Source organism: Varanus komodoensis, unplaced genomic scaffold, assembly GCF_004798865.1.
Source record: "Varanus komodoensis strain SLA01 unplaced genomic scaffold, ASM479886v1 scaffold53, whole genome shotgun sequence".
In the NCBI taxonomy this organism is placed as follows: Eukaryota; Metazoa; Chordata; class Lepidosauria; order Squamata; family Varanidae; genus Varanus; species Varanus komodoensis.
Genome location: NW_025336126.1, coordinates 3,567,382 through 3,580,922, shown reverse-complemented (window position 1 = coordinate 3,580,922; position 13,541 = coordinate 3,567,382). Strand labels below are relative to the sequence as shown.

The following is a 13,541-nucleotide window of genomic DNA, read 5'->3' as shown; positions in this document are numbered from 1 at the left end:
TTTTAAAAGTCTGAAAACAGAATCATGGGACTACATGTACCTTGTTGTTTTAGCCTGAAGTGAAGGCAAACTAATTTGAAACTGTAGTCTAGACATAATCTCAAGTCTTGTTCCTCCACTTTGGCCCTTCCAATGACCAGCCAGGACCAAAATTTACAGAGGCATTTCTCCATCTTCATGCTGGCTGACTGGATGGATGACCTATGTGATCTCCTTGCTCTTTGGAGTGCACCAAAAGAGTGGGTGGCTAGGAATTATTTTTAGCATGCAAACCTTGATTCATCTAGCCCAGGGAGAAATAAAGCTTCCAGCTGAATGGGCAGGGAGGGTCCAGTAGTCAGATGCTGCCCATCATAGTGCAGAAACCAGCCTGGAGCAGAGAATGGCCATTTACTCACCAGAAGAAAGATCTGCAGTGCCAAGATGCCTGGGTTCTCTGGAACAGGAGAGAGTTTTGATAAACAGAACAGCAGAGGACTTGGAGCCAAGAGAGGTTTTTGGAGATATGGCAGTCTGAGTTGGAAAACTAAAAGGAGCCAAAGGATCCTAAACTGGTCAAGAGACTGAAAGGTACTTCATAGTACACCCCACTGTCCCAAAGGCAAAATGATTTACCTGCCATATTCCCCAATAATAGATGTTATCCGAAGCTCAGCGTAATGTGCAGGATATAAACTACTGGTCTTGGTTTGGGGACACATGGGTAGAGCGATATGGAGTCAACTGGGTAGTCTTGAGTCTTCCCACTAAAGGTCAAGAGGCTTGCATGGTCATTACAACAATCCTGTAAAGTAAACTAAGTTTAGAAGTAGTGACTGGTCCAAGGCCATCTAACCAGAACTGGACCAAGAAGGCCTTTCCCACAGACGGCTGTGACCGGTTCCAGGCTGGCTCTCAACACCGCAGACAGAGAGGAGTTCTGCAAAGAGGCCGTGACCTAACAAATAACTCCAGATTATTTCAACAGAGAGCCAAACCTGAAAAGGAAGATACCTTTCCTCCACCTATCTCCCCACCATCACCAAAAAAGAATCAGCAGAAGATGAATTAGCTTTCCAGCCCCAAATGCCATGTATAGCCAGATCCCGAGCAAGAACAACATCAGGTTTGAACACATAACTTTTGTCCTTCATTGTCTGCAGCATGTGTGAACTGGCCACATAAAGAGACCACATCTTCCTATCTCTGCCCCAGTATAGGTTGAAGAGGAGTCTGTTTACACGTTTCAGCTTCCTACCCTGAATAAATGAAGTGTGAATAAATGCTGAGAAATGAAGCAAGGGATGTGCAAGTAGAAACCAGCCCTGGAGTTCATTTGTGGAATTTAATAAATGCCACAAGATGCATTGGTGGCTCCCAGCCAGAGGGGGGTAATTCCAACTCTGGGAGGCATGCAGGGAGCAGCTGACAGTTGCAGGTTGTGAATGTCTGCTCTGCTGGGACACAATCCAGGCCAAGGCATCTGCAGACCAAAAAGGAGATTGTGTTGCAAATGTGCAAGAATTCTTGCAAGTACATGTGTGAGGACAAAGGGCCCTTCGACAAGTCTCATATGTCACGGTATGCAAACATGGAGTCTCCCTTCCCAGTTCTCCCAGTGCTGTGGGGGCTGCTTCCCTCCACTGGCAGGCTTATTAGGAAAGCCGAATAGACTGGGAGGTCTTTTTGTGAGAGGTTTTGCAAGGCAGGCAAAGGGGAGGGTGGAGGAGAGAACCTTGCACTGCTTTTGGCCACAACAGGTGTGAGGGACAGCAGAAATGCCTGGAGTCACTGCTATGGTGGCCAGGTGCCCTACCTTACAGAGGGCGGTCCTCTCTTGGAGATCTGATACAGGCCTCCATAAAGAGGGGGAGTCATGAAGTTGCCCACCAGCAGTGAGCATCTGGCAGGCACGCAAGTCATCTGACCACAGTTTTGATACCTATTTGTGTGAAATGTATTATATTTCTAATTAGGTTGTGCTTATTATTTCTAAATTTGCTCCCATATGTATAAGGGAGCATGTATACATGTATATATATGCTTACTCAGAAGGTGTCCTAGCTTGTCCTCGTTTTTTGGTGATGTATTCCTCTTTTGTGAGGCTGTGTATAATGGCCGCCATGACACCCACTTGGGGCAGAGAGTCCTTCCTCGAGTCCAGAAGCAAGGAGTGCTTTCACGCCTGTACCTTCTCTTTCTTCACACACCAACCCTCCTTGGTTCACACATCAACCCCCAGCCATTCACATCCCCACCCAGCTCTCTCACAGGTTTCTGCCCCCTCCACCCCCATTTCTGACAGCTTCCTTCTGTCTCACCGGGCCCCCTCTTTCTCTTTCTCCCTAAATCTCATTTCTATGACAACCACCGCCCTCCTCCTCTCACAGCCTGGCAGGGCCTGGAGAGAGGCAGCAGCAGCGACATTCTCATGATAATCAAGCTTTTTCATTACATGGGAGGCAGTTCCCAGACAGTGAGAGGAGGGATAAAAGCCCTAGTGGGTGGGGTGGGGTGGGGGTGGGCCTGGCTCCGATCCCACCCCCCTTTCAAGGCCCTCTCTATCCACACGCTGTACCCAAAGAAGTTGGGACTTTTGGTTCCCATCCCATCTCATCCCATCCGCCCTTGCAGAAACCCTCATTCCCATGAGGCCAAGGGATGAATCTGGAATCCCTGCCTCAGAGCCTCAGTTTTTATTCTGGGAGCCTCCATTTATTGAGCAAACCAGTGTGGTGTGGTGATTGGCATGTTGGACCAGGACTGGGGAAATCCAGGTCCCAGTCCACCCTCGGCCATGAAGCTCGCTGGGTGACTTTGGGCCGATCACCTACCTCCACAGGGTAGTTGTGAGGATAAAGTGGAAGCAGGGAGAATTATGCAAAGTGGAAGCAGGGAGAATTTTGCAAAGTGCCTTGGATTCTGAGCAGGGAAAAAGTCAGAATAGAAATATGCTTAAATAAATAGCATGCTGTATGGGTAGCGCAGGAGTGGGGGGACGCAGCTGCTCCTCCTGCAGCTCTGTTTCTCACAGAGCCACACCATAATAAGCCACTTCGCTTCAGGAAGGAACCCGTTGCCAGCTGGTAATTCCCTCACAGAAACGTCCCCTAACCTTTCTGGGTGTCCTGTGAAAAGTGAAATGAGCAACCCAATTGCCAGAAGACCAGATGCCATCCTTGGGTTCCCTGGCAAATAGGCTGGCCAGGAATGGACACGAGGGACCGGAAGCTTAGCGTGGGTGGCTAGTTGTCAGGTTGTATAAGCTGTTTCAATGTATTGCATAGCCTTTTCAAAGACTACCAAAGAAAAGCTTTGATTTCCCACACTAAGTGCTATTTGGTGCTTGCATTAAAGGAGCTCTTCAGACTGGTGTCAGTATCTGCTGTAGTAGGTGAATGCTGAGCTGCACAGGCTGCAGAAAACCGACAGCTACTCTTCTCTCTTGGTTGGTTAGTTTTACATTTTGCGAATACCTGGCACTCTCAAAATCAGTGTCAGGTGAGTTAACAGCGATCCCTACCAGCTGTGAGCTCCTTTGAGCTCTGAGATCCTGAGGAAATTAGCATGGTAGCAGCTACTTCACCAAGAATACAATTCCATATATGTTGAGTCAGAAAAGGGGCTTACAACTCCTAGCAACTCCTAGGGATGTGAATGTTGCAGGACATTTTCCTGCCTTCATGTGCTTAGGTTTGCTGCTCTGGTAATTCTTCCTTCTCTGTTGGACTATGCACTGCCATCTTGGCGGAACGCACAGGAGGCCCCGAAGTGGTCCCGGCTACGCTAGAAGAGCAAAGGAATAGGCTACCTGTAAATTTACGAGGAATAAAGCAAACCCACAATCAACTACCCTTTTGGTTAATCACAAGTGAATCTCCAGGTACTTCCCAGAGTTCTAACCAGGGATTGTAGAAGTCCATATGTGCCCGCCCGCCCCTTGAGATCAGCGGGAGAGGCCCTTCTCCGGGAACCCTCTGTGAAGGATATTAGGAGGGTAAGTACTCGGAGGAGGCGCCCAATCCATGGAATGTGCTCCCCAGAGAGGTCCGCCTGGCACCGTCATTATTTGTTTTTCGGCGCCAGGCGAAGACCTTTTTAGTCAAACATTATTTTAACTGCTAATATTATTTATTTATTTATTTATTTTTGGCCAGGTCGACTCAAATTATATTGTGTTTATTTATTTATTATTGTGAGCCACCCCAAGGCTTCGGCATTATGGGGCGGCATAGAAGCCTCCTAAATAAAAATAATAATAAATAATAAATAATACTCAGGTAACTGAGAAGCTATAGACAATTAAATCTATAAAAATATTGTAAACAATTGGTCTGCAATCCTATGCAAGTTTAGACAGGAAAAGAAGGCCTACAACTCCCAGCAGGCCCCAGCAAATTATACTCCAAGGCTGGCAATGGAATTGCAATCTCCTCCACACCTGAGCACGGAAGGTAATTAGGTGCAGGATGCGTGTCCTGCACAGCTCCACCCATTAGGGAGGGGAATGGCTGTGGGGAGAGGTGGAGCGGCTTGGGAGCAATGGCTGGTGGGATGCCGCTGCTGCTCAGGCGGTTTTCTCAACCTGCCTAATGATGGGACCAGTGCTAACAGGACTCATGGGACTCTGCCTCTAAGAATACGAATGGAGGCATGTCTAAATAGAAAAAGAAGACCTATAACTTCCAGCATTCCTAAGCCAGCATGGGAGTTGTAGGCCTTTTCCTGGCTAAATGTATATAGGATTGCACCTTTAATTAAGCATATTAGGCCACAAGTGCTTAGATCCTGGGTGTTCGGCATCAATTTCCCACCACTATCACCACCATATATGCGTTGGCTCCTTCAACATGACATTTCTGGCTAGAGGTCACCTGGAAGCAATCTGTAGCTACTACAGGTGATCAGAAGAAATGGTCTGCTTACAAGCACATTTCTCACTTATTATACCAGTAAAGTAGAGGTACATTCAGTGAGCTAAAAGCTATAAAGAGGTGAGAGGAGGGTCAGACAGTTACACCAGGCCACGCAACCTTCTACCGGAGTGTAGGATAAATGGCAGGTGAGAGGGAATAAAAATTGTACACTTATTCTGATTCATAACCAATCCTATCTTCAAAGCTGGAAGATGGTTTTAAAATATAATACTAAAACCCCCACAACCCTAGGAATCACCAGATACAAAACAAAACAAAACACCTTGCATATGAATGGACCCTGAAAATGTGGCTGAGGGGAGAGATGTATAGGGCTGAGAAAAATGAACTGAAGGCAGGACGGTGGGTGTTCTGGTCCCTCTTGGGTTAATCTCGGTACATTTTGGATGCAGCTGTTTCCTGTATGCTTGTGTCATTACCAGAAAGACTATAATTACCCACCCAGCATGCTACATAATTACAGTTAAGAAGCAAGCCAGGGGGTGGATGGGCATACAGGGACTGTCGGGACCTGCATCAGAGAGACGGGCCAATCCAGGATGAGCGAGAGGGATGGGATGGATGGGGACAGGGCAGGTCTCTCTGGTGCACTGTTACTTTCACACTCTCTCGATCCCTCTCTATGCAAATCCCTTCCCAATCCCCAGCCAGCTGCCATAAGAAGCTTAGACATCTTTCCCTGGCTGCTGCTGTTTCCCTCGGTGCATCTTTGCACTCTTCCCTCATTTCCTTCCCCGCGCTCCCTCCCCATCTCCTGCTTGCACATATTCCCTGCATGGCGCCCACAGGACTGTTCCACCTGGTTTCTGCCCAGGCCTGTCGAGGGCACAGCCATGCAGTGATGCTCAGCCGGTGGGGAAGGCCCGTCTGAGGTGACCCTGCGCCTCCTGGGTGCCTTCTGCTGGGGAGGCTGGCGGCTTCTGCACCAGTGGGGGCCCTGATCCATTGCAGCTTTCAGATCTGGGCTGTAGGACTCCCATGCTCCTGCTGCAGGTTAGATTCACTCCAATGGATACTCCTACAAAGCTCAGAATAAACACTGCAATGGACAGGGTACCCCATTGACACACGAGGCACCGGCATCCCTTGCTCCCTATTCCTGATCCTCCGAACAGCTGGCGGCAGAGGCTCGTGGAGAGACGCAGGGGGGCCTGCAAAGAATGTGCAGGACGCTGGCTCTCCCAGGCCCCTTCTGTGGCTGTGCTGCACTTCAGCACAGCAGGCTGAGGCTCAGCTCAGGCGGCAGCCGTGTCCCCATCCCCTCGCTTTCCTTGGGCGAGGAAGAACCCCGGCTGCTGGGTTGCATCAGGGGCCCTGCCAGGGCATTGCATTTACCATTGCTTGTGTGGAGACTGAATTCAGGAAAGCAGGAGTTGGCAGAAAGCAGATCTCCAGATGTTTTGGACATCAGTTCCCTCAAATCTGTATCAGCCTGGGCAATCATCACTGCTGGGAGCTGAAGTTGCAAATATCTGGAAAGCTACTTTCCACCCACCGTTGCAGTAAAGGTTCAACAGGCCGAGCATCCGATCCTGCATTTCCAATTTAGTGCGCAAGCATTGCATGAAGAATGGGGGAAACGATCAAGGCTGATACAAGACCATGTTGGAGCCTTCCTGATCTAACATGGGGTACATGTACAGGCATGTCCATGTCATGATACAGCATTCCCAAGGAGACCAGTGAATTGTAGACCTATGAAGGGCTAGAACACGTTAAGAGAAATTCTAGCACCTGACCAGACTTCACTTCCCAGGATTCTTTAGGTGTGGCCATGACAGCTGAATGGGCCTTGAGCCAATATATAGTTGAAGTGTTGGCAGGGCCCAAGTTTATTACAGCTGAGGTCACTTCAAAGGAAGAACCAGGAAACTCCCAAATTTTGTTGTTGTTAGTTACGAAGTCGTGTCCGACCCATCGCGACCCCATGGACAACATTCCTCCAGGCCTTCCCGTCCTCCACCATCCCCCGGAGTCCACTCAAGCTCACACCAACTGCTTCAGTGACTCCATCTAGCCACCTCATCCTCTGCCGTCCCCTTCTTCTTTTGCCATCTATTGTTCCCAGCATTAGGCTCTTCTCCAGGGAGTCCTTCCTTCTCATTAGGTGGCCAAAGTATTTGAGTTTCATCTTCAGGATCTGGCCTTCTAAAGAGCAGTCAGGGTTGATCTCCTCTAGGACTGACCAGTTTGATTGCCTTGTTGTCCAAGGGACTCACAGGAGTCTCCACCAGCACCATAATTCAAAGTCCTCAATCCTTCGGGGCTCAGCCTCCAGCTTTCACAGCCGTACACTGCAACTGGGAAAATCATAGCCTTGACTATACACACTTTTGTTGGCAGGGTGATGTCTCCGCTTTTTAGTGTGCTATCTAGATTTGCCATAGCTTTCCTCCTCAGGAGCAAGCATCTTTTAATTTCTTGGCTGCAGTCCCCATCTGCGGTGATCTTGGAGCCCAGGAAAATAAAATCTGTCACTACCTCCATTTCTTCCCAAATATGGATGGACAAATACAAACTATGAGTGCTTTCTGATGAGGCTTCCCATGTGCATGGAATTTCACAGGGGGGCCAGATAGTCATTCTGGACTTCCATTTACTGTCTTCCATTTGTAGCCCTTCTGTGTTTTTCTACAATGTCTTCCTATTTTCCTACCATTAAAAAAAATCCATTCGAAAGGGAAAGATGGAGTAACTGCATACTATCTTTTGATTAAAAGAATGCTGTCTGGAAGCCTCTTTTGGCTTCTTTATGCATCAGTCTATGATTGACTGAAATGTATATTTATGTCTTTGTTTAAATACCTATTTATAAACAGTTTCTCCCCAAATGCACACTTCTAAACATTTATTAACAAAATATGCATGTTTTAAAGTACTATGATACTTTTTTGTTGGGGATGCTGAGAATCACATTGCAAAATTTGGTCAAAATTTGGCCGATAGTTTCCTTCCAATCTGCAGGGGAGACACTTGTAATTGAGTTTGATTTGTTCTAACAACTTAATTGCCTTGCATGGTTTTCCAATGCCTCGGCAAGCAGTTGGAAGAGGCCATGAAGAAAACGGTTGCCAATCCCAACAACTTCTCCTTCCCACCTCCGTCTAATGAATCATTGGCTTGATAGCAATTACACTGATCAGTTGGACAAACGACGGACTTTTCTGGCCCTGGACCTGCAATCACTCTGGCATGAGCTTCGGGTTTGTTTTGAGGGCACGCTCATATTAAATTGTAACAGTCCCAATTCACGGTCCGTAATGGTATTGTCCCAAAATTGCCGACCCCCAGGGAGGCCTCGTTCTTCTCACATACTTCGAGGAAGCTGGTCCAGCATAAACAGGCCATTATGGCACCGAAACAGGGCTGTGTTGAGTTTCAGACTTCTTGTCCCTGTTGCCCACAAACACTCTTATTAAGGAAGAGGGGCAAAAGGGCTGTGAAACCCACATGCTGATCTGGCTCTTTCTTCCTTTCTCTCTTCCCCGAAACACAGTGCTGGGATTGGCATCGGTTTCTATGGAAACAGTGAGACCAACGATGGTGTGTACCAGGTCACATATTCGCTACTGAACGCCAATCACACGCTAAGCTCCATCGATACTCTGGTGAGTGGGGGAAACACGGCTTGATTATATGGCCAATTCTCCTGAGATAATAGCCCCGAACACTTCAACCTCTGCTCTGCTGGCACGTTCCAAACACTGTGAAACCGAGGTTATGAAATTAATTGTCAACAGCCCTTGGCAAGTTTAGTGGCTCTTGACTCGTGTGTCTTTCTTCCAGGGATGCCTGCTCAGCATGAGTCCAGCATGCATTTAGCATATGTTGCGAGTCTGTCTATCATGATGCCACAGAGCTAGCGAGGCTGTTCTTGTTCCAGGGTGGAGGGCTGGGTGCCGCTAGTGGCGGCGTGACTGAGGCACGAGTGAATGCGGCAGAATCAGCCATCAGTGTGGTGGAACCTAGTGTGTTGCTGTATGTCATAGTCGGGAACAGTGGCAGGCCAAGGCTTCAGCAGGTCTCCCCAGCCAGCTGGAGTGCAGCATCATGGCTGTGCTATGTGGCTAGTAGGGTTTTGTATGAGGCGCTTAGAAAGTGTCTGTTTTTTTTTTTTCCTTTGGTGAGTTCATCAGCTGGGTGCCTATATCATCAGCAGGGGTGCAGAACCTCTTTCAGTCAAGGGCCAGATCCAATTTCAGATAAGCATTTGTAGGTAGGACATTATATGGTTTATATACTTGAAAAATGGAGCTTTATCTTTGACGGCTGTCAAAAGCAACTGTTTCTGTAAATGGGGTGCCTTGCACTTTGCATGTTTGCAAACTGACAGACTCTCAGGAACAATTGCAAAAGTGAGTCCCCACTACAACCCCTCCAAGGATCTTGCTAGGCAGGAGATGAACAACCACTCATCCCTTTTTTGTGAGCTATGATCACTCATGTCTTTGGTTACATTTGGTATCTTGCCTTTTGACAGCTGGAAGATGTTACTAAAGGGGAGAATAAAATTACCCGCAGACTGTGAAGGCAATGCTCAAAATTACTTGTGGGATTTTACCAGCAAGCCTTTCCCCTTCATACTGCCCTCTCAGGACCCTGGTTTCCTGCACTCATGTGATTGTACAGATGCATGTTTAAAAATTGCAAATATTTGCAAAGGTTGAGGGGAAAATTTAAGGGGGGAAAAGTCTTGGCGATCACAAGTAGCCCCTCCAAGATGCCACTAGGGAATTCTGAAGAAACAAAGCAGAGATGAGATCATGAAATGAAGGCCAAGGGGTTAAAAAGGAGGAGGACACCATAGCAAGCCAAAAATGGCAGGGTCAGGGGGAGCCAGTGCCAGCTGCCCCTAAATGCTGCTTGGGCACTTTGGGGGCATCTGGCAGTCGCGGTTGGCCAGGAGCCCCTTGACAAGAACATCACGAGGTTTTGTCACTCTTTCCAAGTAGCTGATCGGTAGTACCCACAATGGGGTCAGTTGCCCACGTTTGGATGACACAAAAGCACATCAGAGGCACCAGCACTCCTAGAACCACTTATGCGTTGTCAGGCTGGCTTGTGGCCCTCAGACAAGCCATTCTGCAGGGAGTGGTTTGGGTTTGCATGTCACAATAACCCACTGTGGGTAGCAACCCACAATGGGCTGTCGTGTCATGCAAGCCCAGTCATATCTAAGCTAAACATAAGCTTTCTTCAGATGCATTTTCAACATTTTTCACAGCTTTTGCCCTGCTAGCTTGCCTGCTGTGTAAATCACAGCATGGCTGCCACCTGTGGAATTCCTGCACATTGCAAAGGATTGTGGGGATTGTTTTGTAGCACACTGTCACGTCATACAGAACAGTGGAAGGCCCACTGAGCTTCATAACTGAAGTGGGAACCACTGTAGTAAATTCCCAGGAAGCTGTACAGCATGGAGACGATTTGCAGTTACCCTGTAATGGAGCTTTGGCTGCCATGACTAGTTGTTGTAGCTTCTTTTAAACTACTTATAACCTGCTTTTTTTTGCTACCAAAATGCACTCAGAAAGGATTCAGAAGTGAAACAAAGAAAACAATGAATTTCAATAGAAGCAATCATAAAAATAAAGCCAAAACTGCACTTAGAACAACACAGCAACTCCCCTGGTATCTGCAGCAAGAAAAGGGTACCCCACTACCTGACCCAGGAAAGTCCTTGGAAAGGAGATTGTCTTAACATCATGCCAGGAGGCAAGGACTGAAGGAGCCAGATCAAGGATAACAGGAAAGAATTCTGGAACCTACGAGCCAAGGGCAAAAAGCTCATGTCCTGCGTAAGCCCCATCTATCTCCCGCATCTCTCATGGTGGAAGATCTCAGAAAGGCCTCTCATAGGAGGGAGTCACAAAGCTTGAGCTTTGTGACCAAAAAGACCCTGCCCTGCATGCTTTCTCAGCTTTGCAATGGAAGGAACGGAGGAAGATACAGAGCAGGACCTCAGCTGAGAACTGCTCTCCTTGCTGGCGAACCCCCAGATTTCCTGCACAATATCTTGGGCATGTGCTCAGGTTGTAATAAAGAGCAGTTGCTGTCTGGCCAGAGGGTGTTTTGGATGCAGTAGTGCTGAGCTGGTGGAAAGATGGGACATTCCATCATAATTACTTCTAGCTGTTATGGTTAGAAACAAGGTTGTAAGCCATATCATTCTGGAAAGAAGCTTGAAAACGTGGGCAACACCTACTGAAATTTTGGAAGTCAGCAGGAAGCGGGGCAGGATGAGCACAGTTTCTGGATAATTCCTCCAGAACATAAGAAAAACACTGCTGCATTAGTCGCGGCATTCTTAGTTTCTAGTCTACTGCTCTCGGTTTTAGAAGAGAGCTGTAGCGCAGGCAGACACACCTCCTTGTTCCCAGCTAAGTGAAGGGATCAACTCTCTGGACATGAGCAGGTATTTCTGGATCTTGGGGCTAAGCACCTTTGGTTCACTTCCTCCTGGGCTAAGAAAAGTTAAAGAGTACTTATGCAAAAGATGCAAGTCTCAGCAATAATGCTTAGTTTGCATTAATCACAGTCACAGAGTCTAGATTCCAGCAGCCCAGAGAAGGTACTGAGGCACTGGCAAGATGGACAGAAATCTAACAGAAGTGGTCCTGGGGGGCAGTCTGTAGGTGACAGGACAGGCTGTTCTTGCCGCACAGCTTGGCCAGCAGCTACTCCGCGGAAAGCGCACGAGGCCTGTGGCGTGTGCAGGGGGTGCCCAAATCTGCACTGAAGCACATGCATGCCACACAGCCCTCGTCCTCCTGCTCGCGTGTGCCACATCACGACTCCCCTCTCGCTCCTGATTCAGGTCTCCGAGACAGTGGAGCTTCTTTCAGCCACAGTACGGGGCGAGCTCACGCAGCTTGAGGAGACGCTATCCCCCCGGACCGAGCTGGTGGCCGTGGTCCGGAACACGCGCCGCCAGGCCGAAGCAGTAGCCCAGACCCTGGATGGCATTCCTTTCTGGGGGGAGTCACGTGGCGGGCCCAGCCTCCTAGCAGAACAAGTTGGCGACCTGGAAGACTACAGGTGAGAGAAGGGGTGGGGCAAAGGATACCAGAAGGATGCTGGCTCGCAGGAACTACACAAGGGAGGGGAGGGGACGGGAAGGTGTTACTCCTAGGAAGGTCCGCAGATGAGCAGGAGTGAAGACTTGAAGAAAGGAAGGCAGGCGAAAGGGTACCAGCAGTGTGTTCTTGTTGCACAAAAGTGGAGGAGGAGGATGGAAAGAGGCCCAGGGGATGGCGGAGGAAGAAGAGGTCTCCCTGTGCCACTCACCCCTTTGCTCTCTGGCTCCCCCAGGTGGCTGGCCTACATTCTGCTGCTTCTCCTGGACCTCGTCATCTGTCTCTTCACCCTGCTAGGACTAGCGAAGCAGATCAAGTGGCTGGTAATCGTGTGAGTGCACCATCTGGTGGGCACTGAGGCACTGCAGTCTCCGACGCCGCAATTGGGGAGGGGGGAAGAGGGTGGGGCAAGGGGGTGCGAGGCAGTCATTAGCTCCAAATCCATCAGGTGGAGATTTAATTCGCTTTTGTTTTAGGCAGAGCAGTTTTAATTTCAAAGGAATGTTTGTCCATCTGGAACGATCAGTTCAGCAGAATCTGTCATCAGTATTGGCAGGCCCAGGTGGTACGGCCCTTCTTTTCTGGGGAGGAGGCATAAGTTTAATCTGAGGACATAAGAAGAGCCATGTTGGACCAAACACAAGACCATCCAGTCCACCATCCTGTTCATGCATTGGCCAGCCAACTGCCCGGAAGATCTCACAAGCAGGGCCTGAATGAAGCAGCACTCACCCACCCATTTTCCACAGCAACTGTTGCACACAGGCGTGCAGCCTCTGATACCGAAGATGACATGTAGCCATCAGGCCTAGTGGCCACTGAGAGCCTCCACCTCCAATACTTTGTTCAGCCCCTTGGAAAAGCCATCCACATTGGTGGCCATCACTATATCTCGTGGAAGTGAATTCCCTAAAACAGTTAGGTGCTGTGAGCAGAAGGCCTTCCTTCTTTCAGTCCTGAACCTTCCACCTGCCCCCTTCATGGGATAAACCTGGATCCTAGTATCATGAGGGATGAAGGAAGTCTGCCTGTCCACTCTCTTCATGCCAGGCATCATCTCTGCCCTCCACAGAGCTGCTTAAGACAAAGGGCCCTGGCAAGATGATGCGAAGGGCTCCCGAGAGCTGAGGTTCTCCTTGCACACCTGAGTGTCTTTCTCTCTCTCTTTCCCACTCACAGAATGACTGTGATGAGCTTCTTTGTTCTCATCCTGAGCTGGGGGTCCATGGGGCTGGAGACCGCAGGAGCTGTGGTGAGTCAGTGGCTGCAGGGAGTGGAGGTGATGGTGGGGGAACAGGGCAGACCAAAACTTGGCCAATGGAGCCCCAGGCTGAATTTGGGAGAAGGGGAGGGGGCCAAGCTGGGAAGCTGTCCCGAACTGCCCTGGCCACGGAAGCAGACTGTTCCGTGAAGCGAGGGAGAAAAAAAACAGGGGAAACCTGCCCCTGCAATGGTCTGCCCATTGGTGAACTAATTCTCTACAGTGGGGCTTTCTGAAGAGGAGAGAACCAGAGTAGAAGGCTGGACTTGGGCCCTCGAACCAGCGATC

General features: G+C 49.0%; 1 protein-coding gene across 1 annotated transcript in view; it reads left to right on the top strand.

The window, feature by feature from the left end:
• TTYH1 (tweety family member 1) overlaps positions 1-13,541 on the top strand; it is a 61,731-nt gene that overhangs the window by 32,283 nt on the left and 15,907 nt on the right. The window contains exons 3-6 of the mRNA XM_044448075.1: positions 8,413-8,524; positions 11,734-11,954; positions 12,228-12,323; positions 13,172-13,244. Coding sequence (XP_044304010.1) covers positions 8,413-8,524; positions 11,734-11,954; positions 12,228-12,323; positions 13,172-13,244 — 502 coding nt within the window. The remainder of the gene's footprint in view (positions 1-8,412; positions 8,525-11,733; positions 11,955-12,227; positions 12,324-13,171; positions 13,245-13,541) is intronic.